Source organism: Protomyctophum parallelum, assembly GCF_964188405.1.
Source record: "Protomyctophum parallelum genome assembly, chromosome: 15".
Taxonomy (NCBI): Eukaryota; Metazoa; Chordata; class Actinopteri; order Myctophiformes; family Myctophidae; genus Protomyctophum; species Protomyctophum parallelum.
The window spans coordinates 45,733,382-45,746,137 of NC_139710.1; the positions used below are offsets into that span (position 1 = coordinate 45,733,382).

Below are 12,756 nucleotides of genomic sequence, written 5' to 3' on the forward strand. Positions count from 1 at the left end.
TGCAAACAAAGAACATAACCAATTTATCTTAAAACATATTTATTTATTATTTACTTTTTTTTACTTTACTCTTGGAGCCAAGAAGCACAAATAAAACAGCATGAATATACAGTTTTAGATTCATCTATAAGCCAACTGTACTGTAGATACTGTAATATGCATATACTGTTTGAGTGCATCAAAGTACTTATGTCTCAACAGTATGATCAAGGATATCATACTGTAATGCAGTATATTGCCATTCATTAATTGCCAAATAACTATTGAAGCAGGATTTTGTTGGTAGGAATCTCACATCCATGTATTCCACTGAGCAAAATATGTAAATATTGTTTAAACATGAATATGCATATTTAACATATATTTGTTTTCATCTGTTGTCATTTTTTTCCTTGACCCTCCTTGACCTTAACCCTATACAGTGGGCACACCTCCTTTCTTTGCCTTGCTGTCATAACATGTGTGTAGGTTCCCATACATTTTCACACTGAGCTCACGTGTGTCACGAGTGTTTTACCATGCTGACAAATAAGAACAAAAAAAAACAAATATACTTCATACATATTGTACTTTTTGCATATCTTCTTTAAAATCATTGTTTAAAGTAGGGCTGTCAAACGATTAGAAATTTTAATCAGATTAATCACAGTTTAAAAAATAATTAATCACAATTAATCACCATTCGAACTATGTCCAAAATATGCCCTGTTTTTCTGTATGTTGTTGTGGGAATGGTAAGATAAATGTCAGAAGGTGGATCTATAGCCTACATTAAACATAGTACTGTATGTATGTTATATATCTTATTCTTTATAACAAATCCAATGTGGCCGGATGGTGTCTCTGTCTCTCACCCCATGTGATTTGAGCCTCATCTGCTTATGTAAATTGTGCAGCCTTTTACACAGCCTGTACATAATGTACAGCCTGTACATAATGTTGGTTATTGCCATCCAGATAGGGCTATAGTGCAGAGTCGATGGGATTATGGTATGTATGGGACGGATCATCTAAGCATGGATTAATTGCGTTAACATTTTTCATCTAATTAATTTCACAAATTAAACTCAGTTAATTTGACACATCTTTCTACAGTTAGGCAGATTATGCACAAATATAAATACAGTATAAAGATATTTCGTGCTCCAACTCTCCGAATGCCAACCTCACTGATAAACAAACAGGTAAATATTACCTGTTAGTTTATCAGTGAGGGTGCCATGGTTACGCCAGTATGCAGTATTTCCAACAGCACACCTGACCTCTGTGATTGGTCAAGGTCTGACGTCATAGACCTATTTGATGATGCAAGATACGAGACAGCTATAAAAGTGTGATACTTGAAGTAATAACAATACAACTACGACGTCCAGGTCATCATAGTTACATTTGCATTACTCGCTTTCTACGGCACAATTACGGGTTCTCTAAATTCAGTCAGCTTTACTGTTTCTAATGTTTACTCCAGAAACATTAGAAACATTAACAGGTTAATCAGGCTTCCACAGCTGGACTGCGAGACCAAGAAACCTCCCTGACTCCAGCAACACCTGGGAAACAAATGAGATTCAACGGGGGCTCCCTGTGAATTTCCAACATAGTCCTTTGACCAACTCTTGTCCCAGCCGGGTAAGAGGTCTTGCCTTTCTGCTTTCTTTCTTGACAGCCAATCGATTAGTTTGAATGGACCGTCATATTGCCAAGATGAACCAGCCTGCAGTTGAGATTGCCTATGAGCGGATGAGATTTCTCATCACCCACAGCCCCAACACGTACACGCTCAAAAGGTTCACAGAGGAGCTGAAGAGATTTGGGGTGAACACACTGGTGAGAGTTTGTGACCCTACATACGACAAAGCTGCAGTCGAGAAGGAAGGAATCCAAGTCTTGGACTGGCCCTACGATGATGGCAATGCCCCCCCCACACAGATCGTTGAGGACTGGCTCAGCCTACTGAAGACAAAGTTCTGCGAGGTGCCCGGCTGCTGCATTGCAGTCCACTGTGTGGCGGGCCTGGGCCGAGCTCCAGTCTTAGTGGCTTTAGCCCTCATCGAATGTGGCATGAAGTATGAGGATGCGGTACAGTTCATAAGGCAGACGAGACGTGGAGCCTTCAACTCCAAGCAGCTTCTTTACCTCGAGAAATATAGGCCCAAAATGCGTCTGCGCAGTCTGCGCTTACGGTTCAACCACAGCCACAACTGCTGTGTGCAGTAGGCTGTAATAAAGCAATTAACAGAAAGCTAGCTGTCAAGTAATTATTGTGGTGATTTGTCAACCCATTTCTCAGATGGGCGGCTGACATCTCCCTTAGAGATCACATGGGAGAGACTCGGAGTAGACCTGCCGTTTTTTCGCTTGGAAAGGACCCAGCTTTGGTGGTTCGGGTATATAGTATGGATGCATCTCCCTAGGGAGCTCCTTGCTACACGTCCCACTGGGAGGAGACGCCTAGGAAAGACCAAGGACCAGATCGGGGGTTATAACTCCACACTGGCCTGGGAATACCTCCGGATCCCCCAGGAGGAACTTAGGAAGTTGCTAATTGTTCTGGAGAGGGGAGTTTGGAGCTGATCTGCTGGAACTGTTGCCCCGCGACCCGATAAGCATTTGAAGATGGATGGGTGGATGGTTATGCAATATCTGTTGCAACTACCCATTGTCAGAATGCCTGTTTTACTACCCATTGTCATAGTACTTGGAGGCCAGTCTATGACATCATATTGATGAAGGATCTCCATATATGGGCATAAAAGGGGCACAGACAGAAGATACAGAGAATGCCATAATATAGGCATAAAAAGGACAAAGAGAAAGAATACAGAGAATTTGTGGATTTATAGAAATAATAAGCATGATGCCCCGGGAGCGCATGTCCCTCTTGGGCTATGATGACATATTAATGAAGACTCTCCATGTGACGATGAAAGATGAAATCTCCGTATATGGGCATACAAGGATCACAGACATATTGCTGACATCGGGATTTCCATTTACAGTTTGGAGATCTGCAGATTGATCAATATTTTTTGAGGAATCGACCTCAGACCAGGCACAGCACTCCCTCGGGTCACACACATTGAGTTTGAAGTTGAAGTAGGACGGTTCTCGAGATGGGAAACGGACAGATTTGGAGTCCATCCTAATTCTTATTTTTTCAACCTGCAACAATTTTTACAAAATCTGCAATTGTTTTTAAAAATTGCTCTTAAATTGTCTTGGTTTTATATTAGCAATTATTCCTTTCATTTTTTCCCTGTGTGTTCTTAAATTGTTCTAAAAACAGTGCTTAAGAATAAAAATAAAACGTGAATGCATTGTATTGTATTGGTGTGTTACTTTTTGAGCTGTGCTGCTAAATGTTGCTAACCAATACTATACATAATCATGATAAAGGGCACCACTCACTTCACAAGTTCACACGTGTTTTTTGTACACAACTGCACTGACCTGGAAAAGGTTCCCCTGTAATAGTTATGTCTTCCTCGATCCTTTCACTTATTTCAGTTCACTTTCAGTTTAGTAGTTTTAAATAGCGTCATCTATATTCAATGATTATGATTAGCATGGCAGTCTAGTAACACTGTCTAAAACAGGGTTTGCAAAAGTGTTTTACTTTTTAATTTAAATATATAATCCTTCACCTGGAAGCCTGACAGGCAGTGTTGAACTTGTAAAACCACACATTCATGAAATGTCTCTGTACGCTAAGGGACATTTGTTACTTCATACCTCGGAGATGGCAGGTTATCCTTCATGAGTGCTTAAGACATTTATTTGTACTGAATAGTGCATTTTAATATGACACCAGGATGTTACAAATATTTAAACAATGACTGGAAGCAGGTCTGGAATTTTAGGGGCGAGGCCACTTGGCCTTTGGTGTTGTCCATTTGAGGGCACAAATACCAGGACAGGAACATAAAAGGCCAGGCCATCACATAAAACAAGATGTCCATTGAAATAATTGAATTTAAGGGTTAAGGATGATTTTAAATTTAGTGTAGACAATCTGCAGTGAAATAAATAAGTTATGGTATTTACAATCTGATCCATGCTCCAGATGGGGACTCGGGGGAGATAAGAATTCAGAATCTCAACAAAAGACACTGGTGTCTACATGACGAGAAAGAGACACAGCCCTATATCTTGCGCCACCCCTTGCCCCTAAACATATTTGCCATGTTTTACTATTTTAAAATAGTACAAATAGCCGATAAGATAACGTGTCGATGTAGATTGGCTAGTTGAACAATTTTTACATGTTTTAAAATAGTAAAAAATGGCAATATAGGTTTAGGGATAAGGGGTGGCGCAAGATGGAGCCCACAGTGTCTACAACTACATATAGAGGGTATGCGCAAGTGGCAAGGTGAGTTTGACATTGTTTAATGCAATCAGATAGGATTTTTGGATGTATGGGCTGTCAAGGCCAGAAAGAAGTTTTTTTCTGCATAACTTCCGGGTATGTCACGCGCATACCCTTAACAAGAAAGACTGGAGAAAGTGTTACAGTCAGCTGGGGCATTAAGGCCACTGGCCTCAGGGCATGCAATTTTTTTTAGGGGCACAAGGCCAAACTGGGGGGCAACGACAGCCATGGCCTTTGTGGCCTCCCTGAAATTCCTGCCCTGACTGGAAGACTGACCAGAGCAGCAGTCATAAATGGAATGGTCAGGCAACTGTTGCATCTCCATACTCTCCCTAATTCTGTCACTGACTCACTTTGAGAAGCTCTGTCATATCAAGAAACAGACACAACCTATATGTGGGCAAAAGCGACTCGAGCAACTAAAGCCCTAACCACACCAAAGGGTCACCATGCAACTCCTTGGGTCCAAACGGTTGCAAGGAGTTAACGCTAAAACCGTCTTGACCCTTTGGTGTGGTTTGGGCCATTGAATTCCATGCGTTGAATCACTAGAGTCAATGTGGGTCAACCTTAAAGTATATAATATATATTAATAGAGACGGCACCCTGAGGAAAGTGGAAACCCTGAGGCGAAATGGACATAGTGGCCGAATTTGGTGTTGCAGCGCTGGCCCAAACACATGAACGCGCTGGTCCGTTGACTATCATTGCGCACGTTCATGATGACACGTGAACGCTGTTTCATATGTGAACACGTGCAATGATAGTCAACGGCCAGCGCGTTCATGTGTTTGGGCCAATCAATCCCAGAATGCACTCTGTTCCTATCCGGAAGGAGGAGTGAAATCGCCTCATGCGCTTTAGAGCAACTTAATGCAAGTGGGAGGAGAAATCCGGTGCCGTCTCTATTAATATATACTCTAAGGGGTCAACGTGCAACAAGACATATCACACCGCTAAAACCGTCTTGACCCTTTGGTTTACCCTAGGGCTTAAGAATGCTCCAATTGTCAGCATCAGGTGCACACTGACTCGATCCTGGCTTTGTCATGGAAGTTTGCCATGAACGTAACAAACAGAACAAAGAATGTTTCCTCAGCGCTTACGCTGTGAGCAATAGAGCGTCGCAGTCCCTCCCCCTTTCAGAACGACGAGTGGCCCAGGAAATGAAATGCAATGCATTTCTCCCATAGGATTTTCTTTAAGTATTTATTTAAAGGCGGTTACGCCGCAGACAAAGCCAACTCGGATCGTGACAAATCATGACAATGAACACAATATTTTGGGCCGATTAAATTATTAGAAAGAAGAAATTAAAGGCATGAGACAACACTATTTGTTTTGTTTTTCTTCTTATAAATTAAGAAGAAAAATTAATCGGCCCAAGAAATTGTGTTCATTGTCATGATTTGTCACGATCCGAGTTGGCTTTGTCCGCGGCGTAACCGTCTTTAAATAAATACTTAAAGAAAATCCTATGGGAGAAATGCATTGCATTTAATTTCCTGGGCCACTCGTCGTTCTGAAAGGGGGAGGGACTGCGACGCTCTATAACAGCTAGCTAATGAGGCAGTTGAAATAAGTGTATAATGGTTGGGCCAAACAGGCATCTACAGTCCAACATCACAGTGGGACATTTCTGATTTGTCAGTTAAGTTAATGCATCAACAATGTTAAACTGTTCTGGAATTAGTGTAGGTCCAAACCAGCGACGACTAATAATATACCCAATAACTAGGCCACTGAGGGTAAATGCCTGCTGTCAACTATAAATAGGAATCTACCATCCATTTAGTGGCCTCTAATTAACTCAAGTAAGAGAACTCACAACTATCAAAAAATAAATGATTTGAAATGAGAGATCGTATAATCCAAAGTGTCCCCTCTCCGAAAAGGAGAATTTAAGGCAAAGGGTATTCAAGCAGTAGCATAAGATACACACTGTAGAACATGTCATGATAGTCCAATAGACGGTGCAAAATATTTTTGTATAAATATATCACAGAAATATTGTAGTTACATTACTGTGGGTCCCAAAAACGTTAGAGCATGAGGTATCAATGCATGAATAATTCCTTGTGGACGCAGATGCGGTCTGGTCAAGTTCATAGTAATGCCCTGCCAAAACAAAAAACTAAACTAAACAAAAAAAACACCTTTGTCCCCCAAAAAGCTTTCGGGTGGTCATGATCCGGGCAGATCAAACCCCTGTGATGGAGTTATGTATTGCTCTTGAATTTTGTCTTCAAGCATCACTGACCACCATTGTAGGCATAGTCTGCCTTGTTGTGCATGATTAGTTTGTTGTCCACAAAGTAGAAGCTGTCCGATCTGGTCTCGTATGGGTGCGCTACCATTTGTAGAACTGCAAAGACAGAAGTCATGAAGGAAAATAGCAGCTTTGTGAAGATTATGCACACTACTCATTACAAATTTATTGGCAGACATAAGTAAAATAGAACTCACTGAGGTCCTCCGGGAGCTGTGGAAACTCATAAATGTGCTCACACGTGTTGCGACTGTTAGGAATGCAGAAGCCGAAGTCAAAGTCAAAGTTCTTAAGAAGACGGCCCTGGAAATAATGCCTCTCAATCATCCGAAAGCTGTTAATAGGTTGGTCTCCCACTGTGAACTCAACACTGAGTGTTGTAAAGAAAAGGGGGGAAAAGTCAAGCTAATTCACAAAATTTTGATGAGAACAGACTATTAGCTGATTGAACTCTCGCACTGAACACATACTACCCTCTCTGTAGAGAAACACACATTAGCAGCAAGCAGACTATAAAATGCTCCAGTTCTCTCTCTCTAGTATGATGTATAAAACCTTTCAACATGGTTACTCACGTTGCACCAACAGTACGCAGCTTTAGGAAGGCCGGTGTAAACTGATAACGAACAAAACGTCCAGCGCTGGCATCTACATCAGCACTCTCCTCTTCTTTCACCAAAGGATCTAATAAATAGCCCACATGTGTTTACTGGTGTCTGATTTCAAAATAGGACAATCTAAATATAATAAAAATATCGTTGACATCTGCAATTATGGAGAAGATGTTGAGAAATATTATATACACGTTTCTAAAAAAAAGATTACATTCTAAATCAAATAATATATCCATAAGAATTTTAAAATGACAACTACTGAGTCCACTTAAATCGTCTTCGACAGTTAAGACTATGATGATGATGTTGTCTCCAGAATGATAGAGCATCATGTTGCCAAATGAGGACACAGGACACTTTAGATAAAAGCACACAAACGTGATGTGAATGGCATCATGGCATGAAATTCCACATTACATAGGCACAATATTCAACTGTGTTACAAATGTGTTCAGCTCACAGGTTGCTCCCATGTAACGTTAAAAAAAACAATAGAACGTTTGTTTAATACAGCCTAGTGATAGTAGTGAATACGACCAACTTTAATTATTCATGTTAATCTAGTGTGCAGTTCAGTCTAATCTTGATGGCACAGCTATAGCTGATTTGACTCCTATTTCTCTGACTTCGGGATTCTTTGTTAAACACATATTGATTATTGTATATTAATAAATGATCGTGGCGCTTCCGAGCGTCGCATGTATACTTTCAATGATCTTTTTTAGGGATCCCAAGAGTTCTCATTATCAACAGACCTGTGGCTCCATAGTACAATCTTATCATTACTTTCGGAATTGGCATTGCACGGTGACTTACCACTGTTGGGAGGTTTGGCGATCTCAAACAACACCGTTCCCGTCTCTAGATCTCTGATCTTGAAACGCGTGAAGTCAACGTTGAACACATTATCTTCAGGCTTGCAAAGATAATCTGTGAAAGGGAATGAAACGGCGGGTCAAAAAGACAATAAACTACAACAACAGCTAAAATGCCTGTAACCGTGCATGAGATCTGGATACAAACCCTGTGTAACAGCACGGAGACCCAGAACATTGTCTGGTGTAATATCTTTTCCTAACGCCCTGAGTTGATCCTCTGTAACAACAGGCCATTTATCCGATTGATTACGTCTCGATTTGAGTTTCTTTAGCATTCCTCCACCAGATTTTCGATCCCTTGGATTCGTAGTAGCTTGGCCGAAATCCGTATCCGACTGTCCTTTACCTGCGGGAGCCGTCTTGTTTCGTGAACCGTTCATATCTCAGCTACCTAGCTCCGTAGCAAAGGAAGAAAGTTGGGCTATTTATTTTTTCTTGAATCTAGAAACAAACTGCGGATGAAATTTCAAGATGGCGTAAAACGTGTACGGGGACAAGAAAGTTGTGATTGGCTGTAAACGCTGGCGGTTGTCATAGTTACCAGTTGGGGGTGCGTTTGGTGGCTGGACCGCGGCCAGAATTGGCTCACCACTTTTTACTTGCCGGGTAGCGGTAGGCGGTAGCCTCCCTATTTGTTGATTGATTGATTGATTGATTGATTGATTGATTGATTGATTGATTGATTGATTGATTGATTGATTGATTGATTGATTGATTGATTGATTGATTGATTGATTGATTGATTGACTGACTGACTGACTGACTGACAGACAGACAAGATAGACACAATGATGCTAAGATAAGATAACACAAAAAGCCACGAAGGGCTTGATTCCATTGTGGTCCTGTGGCTGTGTTATGTGTTGATTGATTGATTGACAAATGTATTCAGTCTGTAAAATGGGTACATTTCAAACGAAAGCACAATACATACAAAAACTGCTACGAGGATGTAACCAGAACAAGCACTTGTTTACATCCGTGTCCTCCATTTTCAATTCATCAGAAACTATTGTTATTTTCTCATGCAGGAAAATAGTCCTTGTAGGTGTTGCAGGTGTTTGCGAACGCAGTGAGCCACTTACTATGACAGCAGGGGCTGAGTGTCTGTGTGTGTGTGTGTCACGCTGTGTGGTGTCACGCTGTTACACCACCGGCCCGCCACCAGAGGGCGCAGCTGTGGCACGCACGCACGCACGCACACACACACACACACACACACACACACACACACACACACACACACACACACACACACACACACACACACACACACACACAGGGCGCAGCTGTAGCACACACACACACACAACCACACACACACGAGCTGCGTTCGCTTCACGCGTTTGCGCGTCTTACTTGTGTAAAGAAGGCACATGGTCCTTTTCACGGGTCACGTTGTTATCAAGTAGGGCTAGCCCAAAATTTTAGATTAAATGTTTGGGCTAAAGTAGGGCTACCTTTAGTTTAAATTGGGCCTGATCGATGTAACAAGTCTTGGTGCTTTTCCTGGTTTCATCCTCGTAGCAGTTTGTTGTACTGACTTGTGCTTTCGTTTGAAATATACCCATACTGTGAATGTACCCATACTATACACTGTGAATGCGAATACAATTTTCAAACAATGTCCAAAATGCCATTATTATTATTCTGTTTCCAGAGGGGGCGCTAATGCACCATGTGTGTTGAGTTTATTGTTGTTGCCGGAAGTCTTCCATGCCGTGAAGAAGAAGAAAGTATAACGATGGTGCGGTGTAAGTCAAGGTAAAAATGTGCTTCAGTTTAACACAAGATATACTTTCCTCTAGTCATACAACAACAAGTAAGTGTGCGTTAAACATTTATACTCTGATTGTCGCTCCCCTGTCTGCAGGTATTTGCTGTGTGAAGTGAACATGCCAAACCGTAACAGCTTGTTGCCGCTTCGTGAGGGTGCCATCGCACAGGCGTTGAGGGAAGCGGTGGCTCGGGCTCACGGTGACTATGGAGCAGCACATTGCAACATTGGATTCTCTGGTAAAGTTAACTAAACTTCAACATGGAAAGACTCATTCCCAGCCAGTGGTATTTTCTCTTTTGTATTGGGTATTAAAAGCCCTTTAAATTGTCACTTTGGCATCTGTATTCTGTCAAAATCAGACCAGACTCGTACGACTACAAAGTTCCCAGTTGAATGTCATTCGACTCATTCCACTTTAAAGTATGTCACATAACTTTGCTAATTGTTGTTTTTTCCCCCCCATTTGTTATATTTCCTCAGTGAAATATCTGAATGCCCTTACTGGAATGGTATTCCTGCGCTGCCTCAAAAGCTATTACAGACTTATCTGGTCTGCATTGCCTTTTATCACCAGTATTAGTATTGACAATCGAGGACAGAAAGTGCCATGTTTCCTGAACTGTTTGCATGTGGGAGGTAAGAGATATGTACCTTTTAGAATTGTTATTCATTGTTCAGCATGGAGTTGGTCATTTCAGTTGATCCAATTAAGTCTTTGAAAATGAAACAAAGTATTGTATTATACAAAAAATGTTATTTTTTTCTCCAAAGTAGTACTGCTTAATTCCCAAAAGGTGTAAAATGCAGAATTTCAATGAAAAATATTATCTACCAGATAGACCCTGACAAAGATCTTTTAGGTCGAAACACGTTGGTCTTTTTTGTTGCCTTGCTCATACAATTGGAATCTTTTTCTTTGAAAGTCAGCATTTTACACCTTTTGTGAATTAAGCAGTACTACTTTACATTTTTTGTCTACAATCTTACCTGTATCACCAAAGAGCACCCAATCTATATATAATAGCCACTGACTTTAGTGAACATAGTGAACTGCATTTTTGATAACTTAATGACTCCACTCCAGCCCTGCCCCATCTTGTCACCAATTCTATGCTATTCTTTCTCCAGGAACAATCAGAACATGTCAGAAATTTCTGATCCGATACAACACCCAGCAGCTTCACAGAATGCTCCCTCAATGTAAAAGTGAAGGTAGATTGTTCTGTAATTGTATTCATACATACTGCAATTTCCTAATTACTTAATGGATCTAGCAGTTACATTTTAGTTTTGTCTAGCTTGGGATGATTTCTTTCCTATCATATATGGTACAACATGATTGAAACATGTATTGTATGAGACGAGTGAGTTTGACAATCTCCTGATAGCACTTTCATTCCTCCCCTTTCTCCATTTGCAGAAGAAAGACAAGAGATTCGCCAAGCAATACTAAGCACTACTAACTTGAGCTATAAAAGACCAGAAAAAGCTTCTGATGATGAAGTGGAAAGTGATGAAGGAGAATAATGACCATCATGTCTACAGGAAATGCATCCTGGCTGTTTCCAGTTCTTCCAGTTGTTTTCAAACTCATAGGAACTTACAGTGCAACTGCCGAGCTGAATTCTATGGCTAGTGGCCACTATATATGTACAGTATGTTGTGCTGTCTTTGTTTATTTTGTTATATTAAAGCCCTAGTTTTGATGAAGTAACAGACAGTGACCTTATTTAGCTGTACACAGTGTGTAGATGTAGATACCTGCTGGGAGATGGAATATTGTTTTTCAAGCTAGAACAAAACAAAAAAGAAGGCCTCTATTTTTACAATGGCCAGATTTTTTGTTTGTTTTGACAATATGAGTACCAGTACTTTAAATCAGTGAGATTCTGAGCTGAAATATAAATATAATGGTCCTTTCATAGACTTGAAAGTACATTGTTACCCAGACAGTGGTTCTAAACATGTGGGGCAATGGGGGTCGCCACATGATTTTGGATGACAGAAAATTTTAAGGTCTTTTAAAGGGATATTTCACTTTCAAAAAAACTTTTGGTCATTTTATCGTCTACTCGGGCTTATGTGAACACCCAGATAGTTGATTTGAGATATTTGATATATTCATATGTAGCTGCCCCCCCCCACCCCAGACCCATTATAATATCAAACTTTTTATTTTATTTTATACATTTTATTCAAAGAGTATGACAGATGACGTCATATGCAAGTTTCACAGAATGAAAATACAACTCTTTGTTTTTTTTACATTTTCTCCCACAACTCCTTTCCCAATCCTCCCCACCCACCCACCATCTTTCCCCACGAGGCCAGACATACAAACAACATATATACACAGCACACAGAGATGGGCAGTATTTGAAATACATGTATTTGAAATACTTTTTTGTATTTTGTAATTTGTATTTCGCTGAGATGGAAGAAATGAGATGTATTTTGTATTTAAATACATTTTTTGACCCAGTATTTGTATTTTGTATCAAAATACATTTTCAATATATTTTGCCCATCAGAGATGGGCAGTATTTGAAATACATGTATTTGAAATACGTATTTGAAATACTTTTTTGTATTTTGTAATTTGTATTTCGATGGGGATGGAAGATGTATTTTGTATTTAGATACATTTTTTGACCCAGTATTTGTATTTTGTATCAAAATACATTTTCAATGTATTTTGCCCATCTCTGACAGCACACGGGTATAGAAAGGGATCACATGGTTATGTTCACAGAAATAATTAATAAACAACTTAAAAGGGGGGCAAAATAAGAGGCATAAGTCAAACTCCATTTTAACCATGATAGATTAATCGAAAACAGTGA

At 40.2% G+C, this 12,756-nt stretch overlaps 3 protein-coding genes and 1 long non-coding RNA gene across 7 annotated transcripts; 3 read left to right on the top strand and 1 right to left on the bottom strand.

Annotated features, from left to right (window-relative positions):
• Window positions 1–1,418: 1,418 nt before the first annotated feature.
• Window positions 1,419–2,217, top strand: LOC310871885 (protein tyrosine phosphatase type IVA 2-like; the record flags this gene model as incomplete). The annotated part of the gene is made up of 1 exon (XM_083783522.1): window positions 1,419–2,217. The coding sequence occupies exon 1, from the start codon at window positions 1,684–1,686 to the stop codon at window positions 2,215–2,217; it is 534 nt and encodes a 177-aa protein (XP_083639648.1). The 5' UTR covers window positions 1,419–1,683.
• A 2,931-nt stretch (window positions 2,218–5,148) lies between these two features.
• LOC310872769 lies at window positions 5,149–6,196 on the top strand. The gene is made up of 2 exons (XR_014570421.1): window positions 5,149–5,495; window positions 5,930–6,196. It is a non-coding gene; the product is annotated as an uncharacterized lncRNA (long non-coding RNA).
• A 45-nt stretch (window positions 6,197–6,241) lies between these two features.
• On the bottom strand, window positions 6,242–8,603 carry unc119b (unc-119 lipid binding chaperone B). The gene is made up of 5 exons (XM_083784837.1): window positions 8,279–8,603; window positions 8,072–8,185; window positions 7,217–7,325; window positions 6,839–7,011; window positions 6,242–6,737 (listed from the first exon to the last, which is right to left on the bottom strand). Exons 1-5 carry the CDS (start codon window positions 8,511–8,513, stop codon window positions 6,625–6,627), a joined length of 744 nt encoding a protein of 247 aa, XP_083640963.1. The 5' UTR covers window positions 8,514–8,603; the 3' UTR covers window positions 6,242–6,624.
• A 1,262-nt stretch (window positions 8,604–9,865) lies between these two features.
• On the top strand, window positions 9,866–11,511 carry pop5 (POP5 homolog, ribonuclease P/MRP subunit; the record flags this gene model as incomplete). 4 transcript variants are annotated; one of them, XM_083784842.1, is made up of 5 exons in its annotated part: window positions 9,866–9,897; window positions 10,007–10,149; window positions 10,394–10,549; window positions 11,042–11,125; window positions 11,334–11,511. In XM_083784842.1, the coding sequence occupies 5 exons, from the start codon at window positions 9,878–9,880 to the stop codon at window positions 11,438–11,440; spliced, it is 510 nt and encodes a 169-aa protein (XP_083640968.1). In that variant the 3' UTR covers window positions 11,441–11,511. The 4 variants fall into 4 exon arrangements, with proteins under 4 accessions (XP_083640968.1, XP_083640969.1, XP_083640971.1 ...); XM_083784843.1 differs by having other exon boundaries at window positions 11,337–11,511; XM_083784845.1 differs by having other exon boundaries at window positions 11,042–11,113; window positions 11,334–11,429.
• Window positions 11,512–12,756: the final 1,245 nt, after the last annotated feature.

What these genes read in the sequence shown, in the direction of transcription:
- unc119b (XM_083784837.1), bottom strand. Translation starts at nt 8,513, where the DNA reads ATGAACGGTTCACGAAACAAGACGGCTCCCGCAGGTAAAGGACAGTCG. An exon ending in CGCCAAACCTCCCAACAGTG is followed by an intron (nt 7,326 to 8,071) that starts GTAAGTCACCGT and finishes GCTATTTATTAG; the next exon opens with ATCCTTTGGTGAAAGAAGAG. An exon ending in CTGCGTACTGTTGGTGCAAC is followed by an intron (nt 7,012 to 7,216) that starts GTGAGTAACCAT and finishes TACAACACTCAG; the next exon opens with TGTTGAGTTCACAGTGGGAG.